A 24,893-nucleotide genomic window follows, 5' to 3' on the forward strand; every position below is an offset into this window, starting at 1 on the left:
GGCGTAAAAGTCTTCTGAAACCGACAGAGATGATGGTGGTTGTGGTAGTAAGCTGTATAGAGGAGAGACTAGAGAGAGACAGAAACTGAACTTCTCTCTTCAGCTTTAACTTTTGTTGTTTACAACTGAAACACTTTTAAATACCTTGCAGGGGGAGAAAACGTATGTGGCTGTCTCTATATTTAAACCTTTGTCATGCCAGTTATTTCGCAGCAAGGGCTGCATTGACTACCTGGTAAAGACTGCCATGACCTTTGACTTTCTAAGCTCTTCCTTTGAAAAAGTGTTAATGCTGGATGCCAGAAAACCATGGCCTTTTTATAATTGAATTTCTGAAATATGTCCAGAATGCTTATTATATAGAGGTCCCTTCGCTTAAATGCAAGAATGTTTGCAGTACATGTTCTGCACATAAAATAATTTGCATGCATTTCAGCAATGTTGCCTTTATTTGGTTGTCGCAGGTCAACTGAAACCAAGCAGTTTAATATATTCTGACAAGAAAAACAACATTAACAAGCCAGAGGGAAATCCATTTTTTTGGTGGGGAGTTTCTAATGTTAATGCCACTATAGTAAATGGGAAATTAATGTATTTATTTGGATGCCACTTATTGATTATTTTTTCACGAGGCTTTAGGCGTGACATTTGACTGCATAGAAGTGAATTTGTTGTTGGATTTTTCTGCCTTGGTGATTGTGAAATCCTGGTGATAATGACTTCATATTGTTCCGTAAAATACATCCATGGTTTTGGAAAGGACACCCACTCACACACCACCTTATAGTGTGTGTGTGTGTGTGGGGGTGTGTGTGTGTGTGTGTTCTCGTATTTGTGTGTGTGTGTTCGTGTTCCGGCTGGCGACTGGGCAGGTCTGCGATGTACCTGGCAGGCTATAAGGTCTCTGGGTTGCTCTGATAGCGCTTGTTCCTTTGAGGCCCTAACATGCTGTGGATAAAGACACTGGCCACGTCCAGAGTCTAATCTCAGGCCAGCATGAAATGATCCAACGTTTCAGCTGCCAGGACCTGGGTAGAATAAAGATACACCCATAGCTGATTGGTGGAGTACCTCACCAGACGTGTATCGCAGGTTTCATAGCTGATAGCACCAGTCGTCCCGGCTATGGCTCTTTGCTGGCACACAAAGATGCCTGGATTCACCCTCGGAGAACAAGCCCACCCTTCCTCTCTCCCTTGTCTCCCCTTGATCTGCCTCAACTGGCTGCTCTCCCCCCAGCTTCTCTCTGTTCTTTCTGTGTCTCCCTCCGAAACCGTCTTTCTTCTTTGCCTTCTCCCCTCCCAGTTCCTCGTCAGATCCACAGGGCGAGATTTTTATCGCTTTTCTGTGAGTCCTGCGAGGGGAACCTTGAGGGTCTCAGTGGGATCAATTTAAAAGGGAAGCGCTTGTCTCTCCTCCTCTCCTTGGCCCTCTCGGCTGATTGGGTCCGCTCGCCAGGAACTCGCAGGCTTTTGATCTCAACCACCCCTCTCACCGCCCCCACCCCCACTCAAAGTTTTTGTCAGAGCTTGGCTCTAAAAAAAAAGTTCTGTTCCACTTTCTAAAAAATGTGGGCCCCATCCTCTTTTCACTGCACCTGTGAGAAACCAAGTCAAAGTTTTTTAAACCCACTGGGTGGTACTAACAATCTATGGCGTGATTGACTTCCCTTTGAAGATGTGTGAGCGGCCGTCTCTTCAGGTGGAGGTACACCGAAAAGGACTTGTGGTCCTCCGGCAGCTTGCTCTAACAACTGATGAGAAGTTGCTCTGAGCTGCGATGCATAATTCACACGTTGTGGGGAATGGCTGTTTCTGTTACAATGAGGAGAAAAGGTACAAGGTGGTGCCCGCAAGCGTTCCCATGCTGAGCTGTGTTGAAGTTGCTCGTTCCTTTGTACGACATAAAGGAAGCATCATCCTGCAGAAAGGAGGACTGTGTTGAACTACAATAACAAGGGAGGGTTGAGTTCAAGGTTGTTTTTGTTGGAAACCTAGAGCACTGTTAATGGATAATTCCAATTTATTACAAACATGGGTCTTGTTTAAATACTTTCAGCTATTATTGGGCGAAGAAACCTGAGCAGTCATAGGAAGAGAGAGGTTTGAAACAAGTCAAGAGTTGGATTTCAGTTCCAGCTTTTGGCCATACTTTATTTTCATATGTTATGTTTTATTACTTTATACCTCCTATAAAAATGGCAAGTTATGTTACAAATTTTATCAATTCTCTTTTATAACTGTGTGAGAAAAAAGACAAGAGATTATTAACATCGATGTGACAGGATGTACTGCTCAGCAGGTACCATTGATAAAAAGAGGGATTCATTTTGATGAAAAAATGAAAAATTCATTTTTGGATTCATCAGTCAAGATGGCTGGGAGATGAAAACATCCACCGGCTAATCATATTATATACTAGTCAAAATATTAGATGGACTTCTTTTGTCACATATTAAGTAAATTAGGCATTATGTTGACAGCAAACCTCAAGACACCAGAGCAAAGGTTTCAAGCATGCAAGCCGTTGACTCAATTTTATTGGTAGAGCAGTAGCTGGCACCATGTTGCTTCATGATCTCCATGCAGTGTGGTTTACACATTTTAAATTTAGGAAGAAGTGGACACTGATATCAGATGGGTTGTAAGTGAAGATGAGACTGAGAGTTGACTGCAGGTTAAACCGTCAAAGACATCACAAATTGTATTCTCTGCTTGTTCAGCAGATTATTTGATACCCTGCTCATACCATTGTTTGCTCATGCTGCCTCGTTGGACTCTTTCACTCTGATGGCAACAAGCTTAATCACTGACTATTGTCTCATCTGCCGAACCTGCTACCCTACACTTCTCCTTTGTTTTTTTGTCTGACAGACAAACATTATGTCCCTAAGCCTTAAATGACTATTATTTGATACTTGGCAGTACAGTGATCGGTACCATGATGATATCAAACTTTGATGCCCAGCTGTTACCCCTAATAGAAAGGATGCCCTAATTTAGCATGCCCTTAAAAAGGTCAGACCTAAATTTTTCAGCATATTGGTATTAGAGTTTGTTGTGTAATGTAAGCAGTTTACTGAGGAATGGACAATAGAAACACTATCAGTGTTTGGACAGGAGCCAGGTCTTGTCACCATCCTCCTCCTCTCCCTTCTCCTCTGTCTCCTGCCAGGTCACTGGAGGTCACACAGGAGTTTTTCTAGTCCCACCTCACTGACCTCTTTACTCTCGGGAAAACTCAAGTCACGACTAAGGATTAAAATTCCTGGTAAATTCAGCCAAACCAAGCTACAGGTTCTTGTGCTTTTGTATGTTCAGACAATATCCATAGAACACCACCTATATTTCTTGCCAGTCCGACATAGCCAACAACTTTCCTCAGCTGCAGAGTTGCTCAACAAGGACCTGAAAGGTTTGAGGAGGCTCAGTTGTGAGGGTCTGTCCCCGAAAAGCAAACTACTCCTCATTTCCAGGGCTTTTGGGTCCTTCTGTGATGACATCATTGGTGTAGTTCTGCACTAATTGAGGTTTAATGCTAGAGTAGAGAGAGCAGGGCTGTAATTTTCCCGCCCCGGCCTGGAATAGAGACGACAGCTTTTCATGTGGTCCGGGCTAATTTAGGTTCCAGTGCTGCAGCTGTGGGACACCTCACACTTTTGTCCTTCTCTTTCTGCTTTAAAAATATAGAAAACACTGCGTGTTTATGAAGTAAAGAAGTTTAGCTGTGCCCAGTTTTAAATATACAGATATACAGTAGAAACGACAGAATGTAGCATAACTAAAAAAACATTAAAACCCTGACATAGAAGTTTGACTTAAAGAAAGTTTTGGTGATATATTTTTCCAGTGCCTGTTGCAAAACCACCGAAACCAGTTCTGAAATAATCCTTAAGGAAATAAATGGATTCTCCCTTCCACCTCTGCCTATGAGCTATAATCATTTCAAATGTAAAACAACATATGTCAGCGCAACACAGTGGGGTTTATATAGGCATATGTAGGTGGAGGAGGAGTAAGATTGTGAGGAGGAAGCAGCTGTAATATGCAAAACAACATTCAGTGTGGCAATATGATTGTATGTCCACAGAGCCGGGGCGTAATGACATTCATGCCTCTATCCAGGCAAACACATGCACACCGACACAAACAGAGCTCTACCTGCTCTTTATCCCATGCCCCATATCAGGGTGTAAACATCAGGCTCATTTAAAGTGCAAAACCTTAATCACCAGTGTAATCGCTGACATTGTCAGGCATGTTACTGGCCTGAGAGAAACTAGAGACAGCTTGGTGTAACTTTTTTTCCTTTTTTGTAAAAACACTTCTTAAAGCAACATTACAGTGTCAAGTTACAGCTCAGCCGTGGCCAGTCTCTTATGAACTGTCAAATATGTCAAGGGATTTAACAGTTCATAGAAGCATATGTGCTTCCCTTTTTTATATGCAATAGTCAACTGAATAACGTTGGGGTTCTGACTGTTAATCAAAGTTGTTTATGCTTACTACATAGAATCGATGCAAAGTAGTGTGTGGCTCGGGCAGCAATTTTCTATCCTTAATTCCATACACTGGAATTAAGGATTAAGGACACTATGGTGTTGGGAGCATTTGTGTGCTGGTGTGTCTGTTGCACTGCTGTTAACCTCCCAAAATGCTAGTTGGCTGTGGGGTTACTATGCCACTGCGTGTGTACTTCAAACAATGGCAACTGAAAAGGAGCGGCTTATGTTGGGGTTGGTGCTAATTAACGTTGAACAAAAGTTACCTTCCTGGAAATCAATGCAACAAAGAAAAGAGAGAAGATGTGTGAGAAGATAATGTGTGTCGCTCAGTGGCTTGACAAGGACAACTCACCCCCCTTCTGTCTTAATCAATTCATTACATCACCTCCAACAGCTTCTCTTCTTTCTGCATATCTACACCACACGACAAAACAAAAGCAATTATCTTTTTTCCCGTTTATTTTGACAATTCATAGACCAATTGTAAAAATAGTCTCCAGATTATTGTTAGATACAGGCCTATAAATGTCTAAATGTTCAGAACTTTTCGACCTTTGTTGTGAACTGTTACATCTGACCAGGCCCCCAGATTGATTGTTAACTTTCTGGTTAGTGTGACAGAACTGTGGTGAACAAGAAGAATACAAATGAATGAATCGATTAGTAAAAACAATGTTGTATTCTTCCTGTGTACATCTCTGACATCAGTTAACACAGTGAAGACAGTTTTGTAACAACCTGCTGACAAGACTGTTGTTCTGAGCACAGCCATGTCACAAGGTCAGAGGTGGGGTAAATTGAACAACCGTAAGCTACGTCTGTAGCTTCAATAGAAGATAGTAGTAGACAGCATTAAAATACCGCCTTTGGTTATTATTTCTGATAAACCACTAACACAGTTGCTGCTATTGCTTTCCTTTCCTATAGGTGGGAGAGGCTATCATGTGTAGAATGTCAACTGATTCTCCAGTTTACGTTCGGCATTCTGCGTTGAGCTTCACCGAACTTTGAATAAACAGGTGAACAGCTCTTTGTGCAGCAGCAGTGACACGACTTCAGTTTTCTGCGGACTGCGTCCAGCTGCCATTCTTTACTTGTCAAGGCTCAATGACTGCAGGTCACTTTAACAGTTTCAGAAAGAAAGCTGCAACCAGCATTACCACAGGCCAGGTAAACAGCCCATTCCAAACAGGCAGGTTTAGAATGGGCACTGTAACAGTGTGTAGAACTGGTGCGATAATAACCACAAGTCCCCCTTACAGTGTATCTGCAGCCTGTAAATATTAACATGTTTGAGCCTGTTCCTTTAGATGCCCCCCATTGTAAAAACAACTAATTATGTCTATACTTATACTGTGTGTGGTTACGTATGCTCACATTCAAAATCATGTAATGATATGAGAATGTCGCTCACACTGATGTTATTGCTTAATTTACTGTTCTGTTCTAATTACAGTTAAGTGTCTACGTCTTTATCATTTAGGTCACAGTGACGTCTAATGTGCTGACACATATGTGTTCCGTAATATAAATCTACTGAGAAATGCTTAATTAGAAGAATAATTAGAGGATTGATTAGGCCTCCTATCAGGGAGTTTGTGAGTTCAAATGAAAATAAGCAGCACATGTCATTGTACATTGTGTAGCAGTGCTTCTCTAATGTACAGTGGCCTTGAGGTGTCATTTAGCAATGAAAGAGTGTTTTGTGATTAACTCTCAGCACATGTGCGCACACAGACACACACACACACACACACACACACACACACACACACACAGACACACAGACACACAGACACACACACATACACACACACACACACACTGATCCTATTGTACCAGTCGGGTCTAGCCGGCCTCTGCCTGGGCCAAAGCCTGTTAAGTCCAATTCAGAGTGTAGAGGCCGGTAATGAGCACTGTCAGAGTTGACATAACAACCTCCCGCTCTGTGGCTGAACAGTGGACTCAGACGGAGACAGGGAGAACAGGCAGGTTCCTTCTGTGCCTGGCCGATCCTGGGACTATGTTTAAATTCACTGTTGAAATTTCAAGTCAGGTTCACTTGTGTGTTGGCTACTTGACTTGTATTTGGAAATTTTAGGGTAAATTTGCAGTCAGAGCTAAATTGAAGTAGCCCTGAGCTCTCAAGTGTGGTTATGGAGACAAAGGAACCAAATTGTAATGTACTTTTGTTTCTGACTTAAAACTTGAAACAGTTGAAAATTAAAGATCTCTACCTCTATGGGTTTTTCAATATTTAAACAAAGTTCTTGTGTATATGCACATCTCCCAAATAATTTTAGTTATGCACCCTGATTCACTTTCAGAAAGTATTTAGATCCATTCACCCATTGCATGTATTGTGTTGAAACTGTTTCCTTTAATTAGCTAGACTGTGGCAGGCCACCATATTCTTTTTGTCCCACCACAGTTTCATAATCAACCAAAAAATAAATGTACCTCACATAATAACATAAAATATCTCTAAGTTAGTGTTTTGCACCGTTGATTCCTAGGAGACCTGTCTGCAGTGTTTCTTGCCTCATGCCCACCCTGTCTCTCCTCGCACTCTCACACTATTGTCCAGTAAGTTTTTACCGTCCACACATACATCCAAAATTTCACAGTTTCAACTGCAGCTGTTTGCATATATGAGTGGCATTTTCAGTTCTCTCAACTGCGAGAACTTCTTTCACTCTCTTGTCTGTGGTCTTGCGTGTGGAAGCGAAATCTCAATAGTCCTTAGAGACAACTGTTCTGTCAGGTTTAACTATGGGCTGTGGCTGGGCCACACAACGGCAGTCGAGGACTTGTTCTGAAGCCACTCCAGTGTTGTCTTGGCTGTATGCATGGGTCGCGTGTACTCTCGAGCAGGTTTTCTCCAAGGATCTTTCCGTCTTTATGTCGCTAGGTAGCACCTCATAGCCTCATGCTCCACTGTGGGGATCGTATTTGCCAGGTGATGAGCAGTGCCTGATATTGACCAGACGTATTTCTTTTGAGTTCTGCCCATGAAGTTAAAATTTGTCCCACACTTGAAGCTTGAAATATTGTTGTGCACCTTTGCCCTGATCTTTGCCTCCACAAAGTTTTTGTTCAGAGATGTACAGAGAGTCCGTGGACTTCATGGTTTGGATTTTGTGTGTCTTGACTTGGAGTGTTAATTGTGGGACCTTTTTACACACACGTGTGTGTCTCTGTGTGTGTGTGTGTGTCTTTCTAAACTATGTCCAATCAAATTAATTAGCCAAAGGTGTCACAGTCCAATCAGGTACTAGACACATCTCAAGGATAAGGGAAGCAAACAGGAAGCACCCGACCACAATTTGAAGTCTGGACACTTTTGTAAATGAGAGATTTTAGTTTGAGATTTTAGTTTTTACCAAAAATTGCAATTAATAACAAGTTTCACAAAACATGTTTTTAATTGCAATTTTTGGTTATTGGGTAGATTAAAATCTACAAACAAAATATACAACACAATGACGTTCAATAAGCAAAGGGGTCTGAATATGTTTTCTCAGTTGTGTCATAGAGTAGGCTGTATTAATGTTCGTTGCTATGTTCATTTGTCCTCAAGGTTAACATCCTGAACAGTGGTTTTGTTTACAATAAGCATTTTCTCTATCTGTCCCCATCCTGGCTCATTACAGTCAGCTTGTTTAGAGAGCTGTGTTGTCTGATTTTAGTGCAGGCAGCACAAACAGCTCCTGCATTCCAGCATCGCGTGTCCTGCTCCCCCATTTTTCAATAATTTATCCAGACAACTAGAGTGATTATTCTATGAATATGCACTAAAAATTCCTTTCTTGTGCTCTTTCTCTCCAAGTTTGTGCGTGTCAGTGTGTGCTCAAGTTTGTGTGTGCGGGCACATGTGAGCAAATGCGTCGCTGTGTGTATGCAGCTCTTTTCCGCCTGAAACAAAGGAGGTGTCAGGGCGAATTAGCCCCCTTACGACTGAACGCCAGAGAGCTTAGAGATGCACCACAGGTTCTGCTGAGTCGCACATGAGCCACGGTGTCTGCCTCTTTCCCTCTCCTTTCCCTCCCTTGCCCCCCACGCTCGGCCCCTCTCCACTCCTGAGCTGCTCTAACAAGGTTGTTGGAAGAGGATAAGGCATGTTAAATGAATAATTTACACAGAGGAGCGCTCCTTATTTATTTAATATGGCTGGATCTGACTGAGTGGGCAGCCCGCGTCCCCAACTGCCGAGACACTGTTGGCTAAACGAGCGCTCGCTTGGCTTAATGGAGGGCCAAAGCGACAGGCATTTAGAGAGAGCAAGGGGGGGGGGCACGAGAGTCAGAGTTTGTAGATGGTCTGTGTGTGTGTGCTTGTGAAACAGACCGTGCTAGTGTACAAATAATGTTGCTACTCAATGTACTTTGCTGTTGCACGATTAGACTCTTTATAACTTGATGCAGACAGATCACATGAGAGACCCCCACCGCCTCAACTGTCTCAAAATGCTTCCAGGAATTTATGGAATGAATGATTGGTTATCCTCCGATGAATATATGGAGAAAAATGCACTCCTTTTTACACAGAGAGGGATAAGAATCATAGTTATAAATAAAGTTTAATATATTGAAAGAAATATGGTTTAATAATTCATTAATTTTGTAATGAAACATGAACTACAAAATATTATTTGATCTTTTTTATGTTTTTATTTCACAATGGCATTTTTCACCATGACAAAATGTAACTTTACTTGACAGCTAGTACCCACCAGTACCCACCTCCTTTGTTTGTCACACATCTGTGATTGTTGTGGCTTGTCTTAATTTTTTCCCACATTTTATTCTCTACAGGGGGAGTGTGGAGAGGGGGGGGCAGGACCACAACCCGGGCACCACCCAGGAAGAGGAGGAGCGAGGGAGCAGCTGAGGAGGAGCAATCATCAAGTTGGTAAAGACTTTGTAGTTTTGTCATCAGTCGCCTTAAGATATAAAAGTAAACTTTGTTGAACCCATGCAGCAGCAGAAGTACAAGAACAGATAATTGAAAAAAAAAAAAAAATGTTTTTAATGGAATATTTTACACCATAAAAACATTTTTTTTTTTTTAATTGAAGCCAGAAAATCACTAAAAGATATAAGATTTTACATATAGTGATGTGGTGAAAAATAGTAACTTTCAAGTGTATTGTAACAGCAAGAAAGAAGACAAAAGATTTACAGAGTAAAAACAAAGGTGTACCTGAGGGAATGTGATAAAACGTCTTGTGTCTGCAAAAAACAGCAGTGTTTTCTGTGGTTAGTTGCAAATTTCACAGTGTTAAAGACAGTGGGAGTCATGGGACTGTTCCGTGGTTGCTTGTTCTATAAAGGAAAGATGTGTAAATGTCGGTCTTGGTTAATAATTAAGAGTCAGTCCTTGTGTTTCTACAGACCCAGAAAATAAGGGTCAGACCAATCGGGGTTATATCCCATAAATCCCTTAAAATCCACTCCCTGACATCTTTGCATGAATGTCCACACTTTGTCTTCCTCTTTCTCCTCCTCCTCATCTTCCTGTGGACAGAGGTAGTACCACCCAGCAGGAGCAATACATCGCCACAGTTCCTCTGTGTGTGTGCGTGTGTGTGTCCCAGGAGAATAAAATCCCAGAGCTCACACTGACCTCATTATAAAAATAGCTCATCTATCCAGCCATCACATTTCCCTCCATTTCCCCTTTCCTCCGCAATCTCTTAGATATATCGTGATGCTCTCTACCTTCCACTCTCCCCCTTCTGTCTCTCCATCAGTGTTTGTGCAGGACTTAACATGAGATTAAAAGCTTATGTATGCCAGTCCTTTATAATGGCAAGGTTCCCCCAGCACCTGTCATTACCAATCTGGCCGTAATCTGGGATCATAAGATGTCTTTTAATCACGAAACATCTCTGAGTAAACACTAAAGGCAGTGTTTACATGATCTGTTAGCATTGTGTCCTGGTTAGTGAGTTGCTACAATCCGTTCCACCATTTTTTTGGGCTTCCTCTGTTTTACCTGATCCATTGCCTCTCTTCACCCTCTCTCCCAGTGGAGCCAAATCCCCCCATTAGAGTGAACAGCGCTCACGTCTGTTTAATTTAACAGCAGCATCAGTGATCGTTACAGTCCAAGACTAGCTTTGATCCTGCCAGACAGCATGTCCCATGCTTTTAATAACTCAACAAAGAAACCCTAGCTGATGCTCGATTTATGGAATCTCGACAGAGATAGAGACTGAATGAGAGGAAGAATTCACCTCTTTCCAAATCTTTAGGAAGGAGACGTGCTTTAAATGAAACAATTTATCTCTTGGAGACTTAAACACAGAGACATTAAATCTAGAAATGAGTACATAAAGCTTGAAGTACTCAAAAGGCACTTCTGGCAAGAATGAGATATAATATGGGGAATATATTTAAGTGTATTTAGAGATGTCAGTATTCATGATTGAAAATCAACAATGACTATTTATTATATCACCTCAATATTAACAGCAGGTTTTTAGTTATTGAGCTTTCACATTTTCATTCAGTAAGGCCATGTTTTGCAATCTGATTAACCTCTGGAGTCACCTGTGGGAGCTGTTTGACACACTGTTGTCTATTGAGCCACTTCACTGGAGTGGTGCTGAAGCTCTTTAGGAATATACATAAATAATTATAGATAAACATAACCATATAGTTGTCAAAAACTGGATTGTCAAAAAAAGTCTAAAGAAGAAACACAAATTTTCGGGTTGTGTGAGGACTTTTTTCAGAATGTTTTTAATCAATTGTAAGCCACATTTTCATAAGCAAAGTACAAGCAGTTGCAGGTTCAGATATCTGAATGCTGACCATGAGGCGCTATCAGGTGAGCTAACGGGCATCTGGCGTACAGAGCCTCAAGTCCTCCTGCAGAGCCCTATTCTTTCTCCCCATTTCACACTTGTACTGTCCTTTAAATAAAGGCAAAATTGCTCGAAAAGAAAAGACTGGATTTAATATCGTGGTAACGCCTTGAAAAGTAATTTATTGGCCAAAGGTCAAGGGCGCTGGGGCCGAACGCATTTTTGGTTTTAACTGAAGCATTCATACGCATTATGACAACATATGCTTGGTAACTTTTAATAAATTCACAACATAAATTATTAATCTGGACAGACGTGGATGTAAGCTGCAACTTGACTGATTTACGGAGGCGTTCAACCTTGAGGCAGAAATGATAGTTTTCATAGCTGAGATCCAGCTTGTAAGATTAGGAGATGCAACCCTGTAGCTCAGAAATGTTGCAATGCCGCCCTTGGAATACACCAGGGTAAACTTGGTTTTTGCTTTCAAATCGGAAGTCAAGACTTTCGTATGACAGGTGTCAGGAAAACCCTGTGTTCAGTGCAGGAACTAAACATAATTCACTCCACAGGGGATTCTAAAGTCAAGTTCCAGGTGTTTTACAGAAGAAGTCGGTTGTAATGCAGATTGTGGTTGGTGGTTGTGGGTTGTACCAGCCCAAGCAGTATCCTGTATGTGATGTTCAAGGTAGTCTGACTCAACAACCCTACACTATTTTTGCAGTCCCACTGACGCTGCAGCTTGGGCTTAGCCCTGGCTACGACGATTGTGATTGGTTAAAGAGATGCAAACAACCCTGTGTTTTTTTTTCACCTAGAACAGAAGGTTAATGGGTGTAGCCAGACCAATCATTCCCCAGCACTGAGGAGATAGGTCTGTGTAAGACATACACATGCACAGACTAACATGCAAAACTATGTTCAAGGTAAGCCTGAAAGGAAATTTGTTAGATGATGCACAAACTGTGCTGTCACCTTGAATACATCTGAAACTAGGGCTGACTCAAATACCTTGAAGCTTTGAAGCTTTGACCAATGCTATGGTAATCAACGTCCAAATCAGGATTCAAACTCTCTTTTTTTATTATTTGCGTTTTCATGTGCATTAGCAAAAAAATATCCCATTAATTAAGAAATTGAAATCCAACATAATTCATTATATATCAATGCTCATTAGTTATTCTCAGTCAAGGACATTTAATCTTTGTGTTAGTTTTGTGCATGATGGGCTGATGACCTAATGTCAGCAGAGTTTGGCCCCTAGTGTCCCTCAAAGGATATATGTATCAATATACGTAATGGTTGGATGGATGGATGGATGGATGGATGAAGATGATCACTAGAACAGTATTTTTGTGATATTGTGCTTACACCTTTCAACAATGCTAGCAAGACATTGAAAAAGTCCAGTATTTGTAATGACTTTCAAATTTGTGAAGATGACCCCCAATGAGTCGTGCCATATACAACACAAATCAACAGTGACTTAAGCGGCCCTTTCTAAAACATTGTAATTTTTGAACCACAAGAGAAGTAAGGAAAGAGGATTGTTTCAAAGTTTTGTAGCATTCTTAAACAGTCCTGGGTTACAGATCAAGTTGTTGCTGAATGAAAGAACTAAAAGCCTCAAGTTCATGTCTCAAATCTGTAAATCTGTTGCCGTATCACACAGTATAATGTCGCTAATGCAGAGGTTTATTTCCGCTTTGACTGTGTAGACCAAAATAATTTAGAAGCAAGTGCAAGCATACTTGTTTGTGTTCATCTCTCCCGTGTAACATTACCTTCTCACCTGCATACCTAGCAGCTTATTCCCCCCAGAAGGGCCATCTTATGTTAAATAAGAAGAAGCTGCCTTGCATTGACCTGCTTTTAGAAGCCCAGGCTCACCTCAACAGGAGAACTGATGGGTTCATCTGCATATTCTTTTGATCTCACACTGGGTCTCTAGGAGCAGCCATCATTAAGGAAGTTTGCGTGACGTTCTCTCTACTCTTATCTTGGCTGAAGCTCTACCACGTGCCCCTTGCTCGGCTAATGCCTTTCACTTCATCGCAGCCCTTTCAAATTCCGCTACCTTTCTACCGCCCTTCGATTCAAAGCCGCCCTCAGTTGGGTTGAAAGCCAAAACCACTCTTGTCTGTCCTTCACCGCTAAGCTGATGTGTTTGTGTCTGTGTTGTGTTGCCCTTGGGGTGGGTTACCTCCACCCCCACCCCTACCCCCTCCGTATCATTTCTTCTCCTCCCCACCTTGCTGTTTATCTGTCTCTGGGCTCATCACGTCCCTGAACCTGCTCTAATTAGCATCCCACACAACACTGTTTATTTACTCAGGTACCGACAGAAGGGGAGGGAGGTGGGAATGAAAGAGAGAGTCGGGGAAAAAGGGAGAAAGAGACAGAGAAAGCCGGGGAGCAGGAAGAGAGGGGAAAATGATTGAGAGAATCAAAGAACTATGAGACTCTCTCATAGCAGATGCAGAGGGTAATGATAGTTAGACAGACATGATGCAGAAAGTTGAGAAAGTGAGAGACGGAGAGCTTTCCCGCCTCTCTACACCTCTTCTCTGCCTTTTCCAGCGTTTCATCTGAGATGTAGAGTGCCTAAAATTAGCAAACTGGCAGCTTCCTCCCTTCCTTCCTTCCAGGGCCCCTATTAGAGTTCTCCCAGTGCGTTGAGTGATCATTATGGTGGGACCAGGAATGCAGGTGCTTTCTTAGTGTCCTAGTTGAGGTTGCAGTGGAATCGCTTGAACTCGATGGGACCAATAGCCCAAATCTGTGTGAGTGTTCCAAACAGGTTTTTAACTTGGGAGTGGGTGCATCACTCTAATGCATTACAACAGTCACTGCATGTACATCAGTAGGGATGGAGGAGACAATAAATACATGACAGACAAATAGAGAGGATGGGAGAATGGAGCTTGATATAAATTTAAATGGCTTGTTATTTACCTCTTCTGTTAATTCAGGTTTGAACATCTTTAATCAGAGATTACCTGATTAAATAAAGGTTATAGAGCACATATCATATATTTATTTTACAGTTGCTTAACCTTTTGTTCTCTGGTCCTGCTACCTGATGTGGCTGTGTCTTTAATCTTGCATCATATGTCCTACTTTCTGAGTCCTACCTCGCATGTCAAACATCTGTGGGCAAACATCTGAGATTTATGCTTCAAACAAACTATCCTACAAAGCAGTGTCTGCCCACATCTGAAGGCAAAGGTTTGTCCTTGTTTCCGAAAAGATACCACCACAACCCCCTTCCCCCTTTGTTATGTAATTGCGACTTGCCACAGACCAAGTGTGTGCCTCAAGAGATTTGAAATGTTTAGCTTCAGTCGGACCAAGCTGCCTCTTATTGTTTAATCTCTTAGAATGCTGTTTTGTCAGGTCCAACTCATGCTCAGTTGTATATAATTGTTTTGCAGGAATTATTTGTCTTCTAAGAAAAAAGTTGAGACATTCCTTTGTGATGAGGGGTGAGACACCAACCATAAACCATATTTCTGGTTTCAAACTAGACAGTTAAAGGAGTGGTGCACTTTTTTTCACTGGGGTGGAGGCAGAAAAACAATTGCATGAAAAAGTTTGGCCAACGATGTGCAAATTCCATAATTATTGATTTTCTTGAGTAAATATACACTGAAAAAAAGAGCTATTTCCAAGGACATGTTTTTTCTAAATGAATCCAAGAAAAGCACACTGAGTTGGGAAGCTTTTTTGACCACAAAGCATAAGTAAAACCTAGTTAGTTACACTAAGTATTTCTGATTAAACTCAATGTTAGTATTGACAGTGTACCCCCTGTAGCAAACAGACTTTAAAAATAGCTTTTTGATTTTTTTTTTGGAGGTGACAACACTTACTTAAAGGTATTAAACCAATGTGTCCCAGCAGACAGGGATAAATTGTTTGTTTCCTGGTCCGTCCCACATCCTCAGTCATTATTTTAAGCGTTTTTATCAACTTCCGCTTTGGCACAGAAACACAACTTTGTATGTCCGGCATTCTGTGTCGTACGTCCACCTGTATCTTTGTTTTTGTGTCTCTTATCTGCTTTTGTAGTATATTGCCAACATGTCATAATTTCCTGCTTTGTTCCTGTTGGTCACTCAGAAAAAATGAGATTGCAGCAACTTCCTGACATCAGTGACACTGCACATTTGTGAAGCCAAATATCTGCCTGGACATTTTCACATTCAGCAGCATGGCATTTTAAATCAGCCATCCTCAGGAGCTGTTGCACTGAATGATGGCCTACGGCTGTTCACAACCAAAGATCTTACCTTGCCAAATGCAAGAATTCAGTCTTAACTAAAAGGGTCCAAACCTGCTGAATAATTTAATGACTGGATTTTTAGCACTATTTGGATTGTCTTTCACTACTTCAAATGTGTACGTTCGCAAACACACTTCCTGTCACATCCTTCTGCTGACTTCTGACGGCCCTCATCTCTCTCCTCTTTTCTCTTTTTCTCCTCCAACCCCCTTCCATTTTTTCACCACTCTTTAGTGCTGTTTGACCTATTCAGAAGGGTCCAAATGTCACAGCAGAGGAAAAGGTCAGGTAAAGGTTTAGTGTTGAGCAAAGTCTGGATGGCTAACACAGTGCTGGCTGCCTGAGGGGGGAGCGCACGTTAACACTTGAGACCTTGAACGCACACCTCTACACACTCACACACACTGCTGTCACCTCTGCTTCACGTCGACGTCACTCAGCTCCGAGCCGACAGCCATGTCATCTGTGTGCATGTGTCTCTCCGTGTGCACGCTCATATGCTCATTTGGTTTATCTATGAGCATGGATGATTGAGGGCGTTACAACTTCCCAGGGATGACGCATGGCCTTGTTGGACATCAGGTCAGAGGTCATTGGTTGTCAGGGGTTTACAGCATCCTGCCTTCAAAGGCATTCGTTTTTTTTACTGAGTGTCCAGATTCTCACCAGTGACCACTCTTTGAAATCCTTAAGCCAGTGAATGTTGTCTGCTTGACTTCAGAATATTTATATCTAGAAAACAGTGTAAGTACAAATGAACATGATTAGATCGTTTATTTGATTATTTGTAAGACGCAAGTCAATGAAGGCAAACATCCAGGGTCTCATTTCACCTTATTCTATAAGAGGAATGGCAGGTTAGTAGTGGGATTTCTATATCGATGAATCTACATCCACATGCAGGGCAGAGCAGCAGGATCCTAATTGGAATGGATTTCTTCCCTGCATTGATTTTGCTCAGGTGACAGTGGATGACATACGTTTGTGTGTGCGTCTGTGCGCATGCCATGAATACCATATGGTGCCGTAATGGTCTCTCTTGCATCACCTTTCACTGTTTGTTGTTTGGTGAAAAGGTAGACGGAGCAGCTGGACACTATCAAACCGCCCATCATCGTGTGTTTGTGTGTGTGTGTTATTCAGCAGAGCTCTGGGACAAAACAAGGACCTCTGCAAACACTGATTTCATTTTCCCCATGATCGCCCTCGCTTCAGACCCCATCTCCTCGGAGCGTGCACACACTCATACACACTCATACATACACACAACCATACACCTTAGGCTGGAGAGCAAAGATGAGCAGTTAGCATGCATGCAGGAAGAAGCAATCGACCACAGATAACTCTTAAGTTCACTCAGGAGGAAAGAAAATAGTATGATCTCATTTCCTCTTGGACTGCAGGATCCATGAAATGCTGCCTTTGTTTTATTTGTAATTTTTTTTTACCACCTCTCTCACTCTCTGTCACATTCATTAATCCCACATGCTGTGTATGTGTGTTTGTGTGTCTGAGAGAAAGAAGGAGAGAGGGAGGAGGTAGGTGAAAGATGGCCGCTGGACATGGCTTCTCACAGCCTGCTGGCCCCGACCCCCTGTGAATTGCCCTCTTATCTAGCCCAGATCCTGGCCTTTCATCTGGGCTAAAACCTGGGGGAGCTTGGCCTCTGCTGGGTTTTTAGCCCTCCCTCCCACATATATATATATACACACACAGAGAGACACACACTTCATTCCAGACCCCCTCTATCTCTAGGCTCTTTCTTTGAGTCCCAGATGAGCATTGCTCTCACCTACAAGGGAGATAACAAACCTCACACCACTCTGCTCCCTGCTCTGCTTTTTTCAAAACACTTTACACTAGATTTTTTTTATCATCACAACAGAAAAGAATAAACCTTTTCTTTTCCTATTGTCCTATGTCAACAAATGCTGTCCAGTGGCTGACATTTTCAAATGAAAATGTTTTTAATACTGTTTTTTTTTTTTAATCCAACCACAGTCTTAATACAATGTGGGAGCAAAATGTTGGACTCTGCACTTCAAATGTTAGTTGGCCAAAAGCGAGACAAAGTGGAATCAGAAAATGCATCATGGATGCTACCGAACACACCACGCTCTGTGCTTTTGACATTTCACAGAGCGACGCATTCACCCTTCACAACACTGCATTACTGGCGAACAATAGGCAGGTTGTTTTGGCAGGTCAGCCCTACGGTCTTGGCTGGACCACCTCTTCATGTGACCCAGGTCCTGGTTTTAGGGGCGTAAGCTGAAGTTTTTGTGTGTGTGTGTGTGTGTGTGTACATAGCTTTGTGCAGTTCATTTCATACCATTCCATTCCAGGTGGATGCCTGGCCCGTCGCCACACTGCCCTCCTGCTCAACCCTGACCCGTTTCCAGCGTAAACAGCAGTTCCTCACCTCTCACCCCTCTGGCTTTACCTGATAATCTGTCTCTGTGGATCACCCCCAACCTTTTTTTCTACTTTTTCTCCCTCAGCCTCTCACATTCTCTCCAGAAACCAGGTTTTAGCATCACCCCAGTCCTGACCTCTGACCCCAGTCAGATTAGAGTGGCTGGCGTTTCAAATCCAGCGGCAGATTGAGTAGCATCTGTGACCTCCCCTTACATTTCTCCCCTAGCCCACTGTGTTATTCCAACTCTGAACTGAGACAAGGTCAGTCAGATCCCTCTAACATCTAAAGTTAGACATGGGTTTGCAGTAGAAGGCGTTTTCATTTCATTGAATCAGCAGCGCATCTTCTCAGCCATGTAGGCATATTAGTGAAGGTAAACCACCAGGGTCCAGAGTTAAGAGCTGTTCATCCAGCCAAACAGAAGAGATGATGAGAGATGTTTTTTTTATTTAAATTTTTTTCTATTTATACTATCCACCTTAAGGATTGCTTTCGTTGCACACTGTGAAATGACAATAAAAGTATTCTATTCTATGTCTTTATCAGGCAAAGCCTCTCGAAAAAATGATCTACTGTGGCCTTCAGGAAACATTAAATAAGTGGACCTTGTGTTGAATTATTTTTATTTTCTGCAAACCACCATTTCGAATGTTAACAAAGGAAATTAAATCAGCTACGTCTGGTGAAATCCAGGTACCAACCATATCTGACTTTTTTCCAATCAAGTTTCTTCCTTTGCTTGAATACAATAAGAATCACCATAGGATAATCGAGAATGATGCTGACAGGGCAAGCTGCCCGTCACTGGTACATCAACAAGTAAACAAACCCTTCCCAACTCATCCTATTTCCCTTGTCCTTCCCTTTTTCTTTTCCTGCTCCCATTTTGCTGAACTTGTGAAATAGATTGTTCTTAACATGCTTATTATGCAGAAGGGGGCATTCACTTAGAAGAGCATCCCATAAAGCAAAGTATAAAAAGAGCGGACACACAAATGGTAATAATGGAAATTGAAGACGTAAAGAGAATAGAAAAGGGTAGCCTATAGAGCTTTTTCAAATATTAATATTGTGTGGCCTACACCGGTAGAGGAGACTTTGTCATTTCCCCATTCTGTAGATGTACTTGAGGCTATGTCAACATCACTGACACTCACCTGTTGTATCAGCGTACTTCCTGTAGTTGAGTTCAAAGAGTGTGAGTGTGTGTTAAATCTGTTGCTTAAGCACCTCTAGAGATCTGTGCTGGTCTGTTGTACCAAAATACCAGATGTTCTAGGATCAGTTACTGATATATTCAGTCTTTGGAGGTTTTTTGTACCATTGTCCAACTTTTTCATTCAACTTTTCAAGTTTTTTTCCCATCCCATTAAACAATTTTCTGTACTACAGTTTTTTATGTCATAATGTCATCATACCATGTTTCTGAAAAGGTTTGCATGCTTCACATAAAGGCATTGAAGGACAATTTTGGACTGTTCTGTCATATCTTTTCTTACCCTAGTCACATGGTTGGTCCACCACTTTGTTCTGAAATATATCAGAGACTTATGCATGGATTCCCTTGAAAATTCTATACTAGACAAAATCTTCATTTATCCAGCGAAATATCTCAACAAAACAGATTGACTGATACATGGTCCAAAGACACAAAGTCCTTATGTCCCTTCTCCTTGCAGTTGATACAAATTTCCATGCAATGATACATCCATTGTCAGTCGGAAAATGCTTCTGGACCCAATTGGATAGACTTGCAACCAGAGCAATGCAACATGTGATGTAGTGCATCAACTACAGTTGTGTAAATTGTGTATTCTTCTTTATACTGAAAGTAGTAAATATACTGTCCAGTTTGTTTACTATTATTGTAATAAAGGATTAATCATACCTCACCACATCAGTGGCCGTCATCTTAGTTGTTAATGAAAGTTAGTTGTATCAAACTAACCTTCTAGATAGATGGGTTTGATTCGCCTAACCTTTCTCAAAATGAATGGAAATTTGTCAGAGGTGATCAGGCTAGCCAGAGCCACACACATCTGTGTACAGACATTTTTAACCACAGGGACAAAATAGCGACATCAGTGAACAGGTTTAAATATTGGATCACTTTGCTTAATAAATGTGCTTATTAATAAGAAAAAGTGTTGGGATCGTTGGGATTTTATTTGTGCTTCTTTTCTTGTCTCCCGCTGTTGTTGAATGATGAATAATTCAATGTGGTTTTAAAACCAATATCAAATGGATAGAGATTCTTTAAATGTTAGATGTGTCTAAGTAATACACTTCAAACAGTACTCCGCCAGTACTACTACTACTTTTCCTGGTGGAATGAGACAAACGCATTGTAAAGCTAAAACTTGTATTTGTGTGGTGCGACGTGGTGTCGGGTAACGTCTGCAGAATCATGTGTGACAAAAGGATTACAGGCCTACTAGCTGCTTCTCCAGCTGTTGATACACACCTTTCTCTTCCCCTTAATGTCACACTATTACTTTCACACGGTAGAATTCATCACCAAGGGTTGTCTCTACCCCATTCTCCCACTTTCTACAGCCATATAAAATGCCCATAGGAACATACATCCCACAGTTTTATTCCACTATGTTTCCAGCCAAAGTCACAGTCAAACTGGAATCAGCTATCCACACAGAGGAGGAATATCTCCAGTTTTATGGAGTCGTAATGCGGTAGGGGTACAGTATAAATAATCTCTCCCCACAGAAACACTTCCAGCTGTTAAACAATATGCCCTTTGCAGTTTTTCTTTTCATTCTTTTTCAATGTATAAAGCTTCTTGCTCAGACTGCTTTGAAAATGAATACATGTTTTTTTGTAATGAGAAATTATGTTTTTGAATATTTGCCTTTTGTGACACCTCCAGATTGTTTGACTTTATGCTGATTAATATTAGAGTGGAGTTGGAACTCTGCCTGTATCAAACCATGCTTTTGAAAATCGGGTCATAATGTGAAATTCAAAGCGCCGAATGTGTTTACAATTAGACCATTTAAAGCATTCCACTGTAATCTCTCCCTCCTTTTGATATAAAGATACGGTATTGATATAACTAAAGGGAGTTTTGCCTTTGTTTTTAAAGCCATACCTGTGGCTTTTGATTGATGGATGGAAACTGCTCGGTAGATTGAGGTAATAAAGACTTGCTTAAAACCTCACTCTGAGGTTATAGTTTCTCTGTAGAGTTCAGCAGTATTTTGTATCAACACAGGGAGTATGGTGAGACTCAGTGTGGAAAGCCTTATCCCTTCTGGGTAACCATGAAGTATTATTTGTGAACAAGGGATGATCCAGGGCTTTTTGGGGGGGCATCGTCATTGCCCATCGGCCAGACTGCAATGCTGGTCAGTGGAGGGGGAGATGAGAAGGGACCCCCCTCTTCATCTGGTAAAGATTCTGCCGTTGGGCAGCTTTCATGCTCCACTGGCTGATCCTTGCAGGAAGTGAGGGGAGGTACAAGAAGCCCCCCACAGAGTCACAGCATGTACCATGGCTGCATGCTGAGCCCAAATCAAAGGGGGCAGTCTGCCCATAGCCTGGGGGAGAGGGAGCTTCTGCTGTATGTGACCAGAGACATTGGTATTAGGACAGCTTGTCACACTTGTGCAGATGCCTGTATTTTTGACAGCGCGTTTGCTTCTCTTCAGCTTAGGTTGCACATAAATGACACTAAAAAAGACCTTTCGCAGTGAGGTCACATTTTTTGTAATGACCTTGGTAGCTTAGACTAAAACAGGAAGTCATGTTGCTATCTCAGTTTGTCCTATAAGGTTTGTTCGATCCAATGGATCCAGGACTTCAATTATGCACGCCTTTGCATTGTTGGACTTTCTGTTCAAGTGGACACACTTGAGTTGAGGTTTTGAGGTAGAAGGGTAATTTAAGTCTTGAAGGGTTAGCTAGTCTCAGTGTAATTCCTTATACTGCTGTTTTTTGTCTTTGTGTTTTAGTTGGTAGCAAGTGAGTCCAGACCTTCAGATGAAGAGCCTTCAGTTCCGGAGCATTGCCCCTAAGGCTCCGGCCGTGGTGCCCTCCCCCTCCCCTGCGGTCCTGTCCTGCCAGCCTCCCTCTGCCCTCCCCGAAGCTACCACCGGCTCCAGCCCTAAGTCCATCATTGTACCCACCCAAAACTATGCACTGATGCAAATAGCAGGTCAGGATGGCACATTCTCCCTGGTGGCACTGCCCCCTTCTGTCTCCTCTCAGACACCACAGCAACAACAGCAACAAACCCAGTCAGTTCAAAAGAACCTCAAACTGCCCATTCCCAGATACCAGCCGGTGAGGAGCAAGGGGACCACAGATAAGATAAAATCACCACCACCAGCTGCTAAGATGAAAACGGCTGCCATGGCTGCTGTTACATTGCAGACTAAGGTGGCGGTGGGTGGGGTATCATCAGTGATGAATATAAAACAGGAGTCCAAGCACACAAAGGAAACCCTAGTGCCCAAAGAGGAACCTTCAGAGCAGGTAATTCTAATTGACCCAAGCTCCTCTGACATTTCTGTCACAGCACTGCTCCCAGATAATGCTGTCCTGTATCCCAGCTCTCAATTGGAGCGAGCACCAGATGGCCCTGAACGACCTGCGACAACTGGTCTTATTCAGAACCTTCAGTTTCCTCCTATTGCTGTCAAAAGCTCACTGGGCAAATCCTTAGAGGAAAGTAAGACCACATTGAGGCTGTGCCAATCTAAACCAACTGCACCCCAGCCCCAGAGCAGCATCACTGTTCTGTCTCCAGCCATCTTCAGCAAAGCAGTCCAGATTATCCCGTCCCCACCTAAGGGTAAACTTCCTATTCTGCCATACGCTAAAATGAAGAGTGCCCTCATCCCAGCTGCCAAGCTCAGCAATTTGTCCCCTGAGAAGAAGGGTTTCTCTTGCCAGACAGGGCACACCAGCCCCATAGATCCTACACCCAAGACCCTAGAGCCAGCTGAAGCCTTGAGTAACAACCACGTGTCAGACTGTGCTCTACAGACCCAGGCAAAAAACACTTCCATGCCTGTGTTGGGGATCCTCCAGAAACCACCTGGCAAGAAGCGAGGGAGGAAGAGAAAGACAATGGAAGACATCTTGGCATTTGAGGCCCGAAAGAAGAGGTCCTTGTCCTTCTTCCGTAGAAGGGTCCCCGAGAAACCTCCAGCAGTTGTTCAAGGCTCCAAACAAAAAGAGGTTGATATTTCAAAGAAGTACCGGAGCATCCGACCCAAGCCACTGTTGGTTATGGAAACAGTTCCCCAACTTGTTAGTTTGCCTGCAATTGCCTCAGATAGCCAGGAACAGGAGCTAATACTTGGTCACCAGTTTCCCACCACTACCACAACCAAGGCCCTTGACTGTCCTCCCCAACCAGCCCCAGTAGCCCTCCATCTAAGAGCTGCTTCCCATACTAGAGTGTTCATAGGCAGCCGTCCACTCCACCGTTGTCCTACTTGCAGCCGCTGTTTCCAGTTCAAGCACCACCTCCAGAGCCACATCAACAGTCACACCAACAGTCGACCCTATGTCTGTCCAGTATGTCGCAAAGCCTACGCTCACTCTGGCAGCTTGAGTACTCATATGAAGCTTCATCACACTGAGGTACGTCCTCGTCGGTCTCTGAGTTGTGAATTCTGTGAGAAGGCCTTTGGATATGTGGGGGTGTACTTCAGTCATCTCAAAGAGGTCCACAAGGTGGTACTGACTGTGGAGCCATCCATCAGCCACCATGAAGATGACATGTCTGTTGAGGGGTAAGATTATTATCTGTTGCATTCTACCAAGTTTTTTTTCTAACTTTCCGTAGATTAAACAGGTAGACAAACTGATGGCTTGCCCAGCATGGCAACATTTAACAGTGGTAACAAAGTGATCAGAAATTACCATTAGTCACTTCTTTTTCTCACCAGGGCCCACTCCCCAGATCCATCTGATGAGCAGGACCGTGAAGACCCTGTTGAGTTGCAGATCAAATGTGGTCGCTGTCAGGCGATCACTCCTACCTTTGCTGACATGAAGATGCACTTGCTTTATGTGCACAGAGAAGAGGTCAAGGTCCGACTCAATGATGGCCAATCAGTGCGGGGTTGCCGTGAGGCTGAGAATGAACTGGTAAAGCATGCTGCCCACTATTGGCGGCAGCTCAACGAGAAACGCAACCTGGTTAAGTGCGGCAACTGTGACGAAGAGTTTATCTCTTTCTCCAAACTTAAGAGGCACATCATGTCCCACCACCGTGAAAGAGAGGGCGAGGATAGTGGGACTATCTCATCACCAGACAGAGGTGGAGGACTTGGTGTCCTTGCAGCAGGTGCAGCCTTCAACTGTGTGCTCTGTAGCGAGGTGTTGGACAGTAAAGAGGAGGTGATGGAGCACTGGAGGAGTTGCCACCACTGTGAGCAACCTAGCCTGCTTTGGGATGCGCTGAGCTCCTACTCTGGCCAGGAAGAATGTGAGGCGGATGGGGATTTGGACACTCCTGCTCCAAGCCCACACTAACCAGCCCAGCCCTTGGATGGGCATGGAGCCCTCCACCATGGCTCCTCCTCACACACACTCAGTCCTAACAATCAACAGCACAGGGATAGAGTCTCTCTTATGTTTTTCAGCACCAGTTTCATCTTTCACCAGCTGAGGCATCTGATTTAGTCCAAAGGAAGAAAAGGAAATCAAGCCTGTGGTGAAAATTGATCTTGTGTTACATTTCATAAGAGATGCTCTCTTTAAGCCAGAGAATCCAATTTTATAAACAATATTATTTTTCATGTTGTTTTTGATTGCACCGTTTTTGTTTGGAGATATGTATTTAATATCCTGTTCAAAATTAGATGATTATTTTTTTCTACTGCTTATTTAAAGGTTACTAAAA

At 42.6% G+C, this 24,893-nt stretch overlaps 1 protein-coding gene across 3 annotated transcripts in view; it reads left to right on the forward strand.

Annotated features, from left to right (window-relative positions):
* znf438 (zinc finger protein 438) overlaps window positions 1-24,688 on the forward strand; it is a 44,001-nt gene extending 19,313 nt beyond the window's left edge. Inside the window, exons 2-4 of one of the 3 annotated variants that reach the window (XM_034572486.1) lie at window positions 9,319-9,415; window positions 21,988-23,778; window positions 23,935-24,688. In XM_034572486.1, coding sequence (XP_034428377.1) covers window positions 22,016-23,778; window positions 23,935-24,523 — 2,352 coding nt within the window. In that variant the 5' untranslated portion in view covers window positions 9,319-9,415; window positions 21,988-22,015 and the 3' untranslated portion in view covers window positions 24,524-24,688. The remainder of the gene's footprint in view (window positions 1-9,318; window positions 9,416-21,987; window positions 23,779-23,934) is intronic. The other 2 variants (XM_034572487.1, XM_034572488.1) reach the window with 2 other exon arrangements.
* The last annotated feature ends 205 nt before the right edge of the window (window positions 24,689-24,893 follow it).

Source organism: Hippoglossus hippoglossus, chromosome 20, assembly GCF_009819705.1.
Source record: "Hippoglossus hippoglossus isolate fHipHip1 chromosome 20, fHipHip1.pri, whole genome shotgun sequence".
NCBI lineage: Eukaryota > Metazoa > Chordata > Actinopteri > Pleuronectiformes > Pleuronectidae > Hippoglossus > Hippoglossus hippoglossus.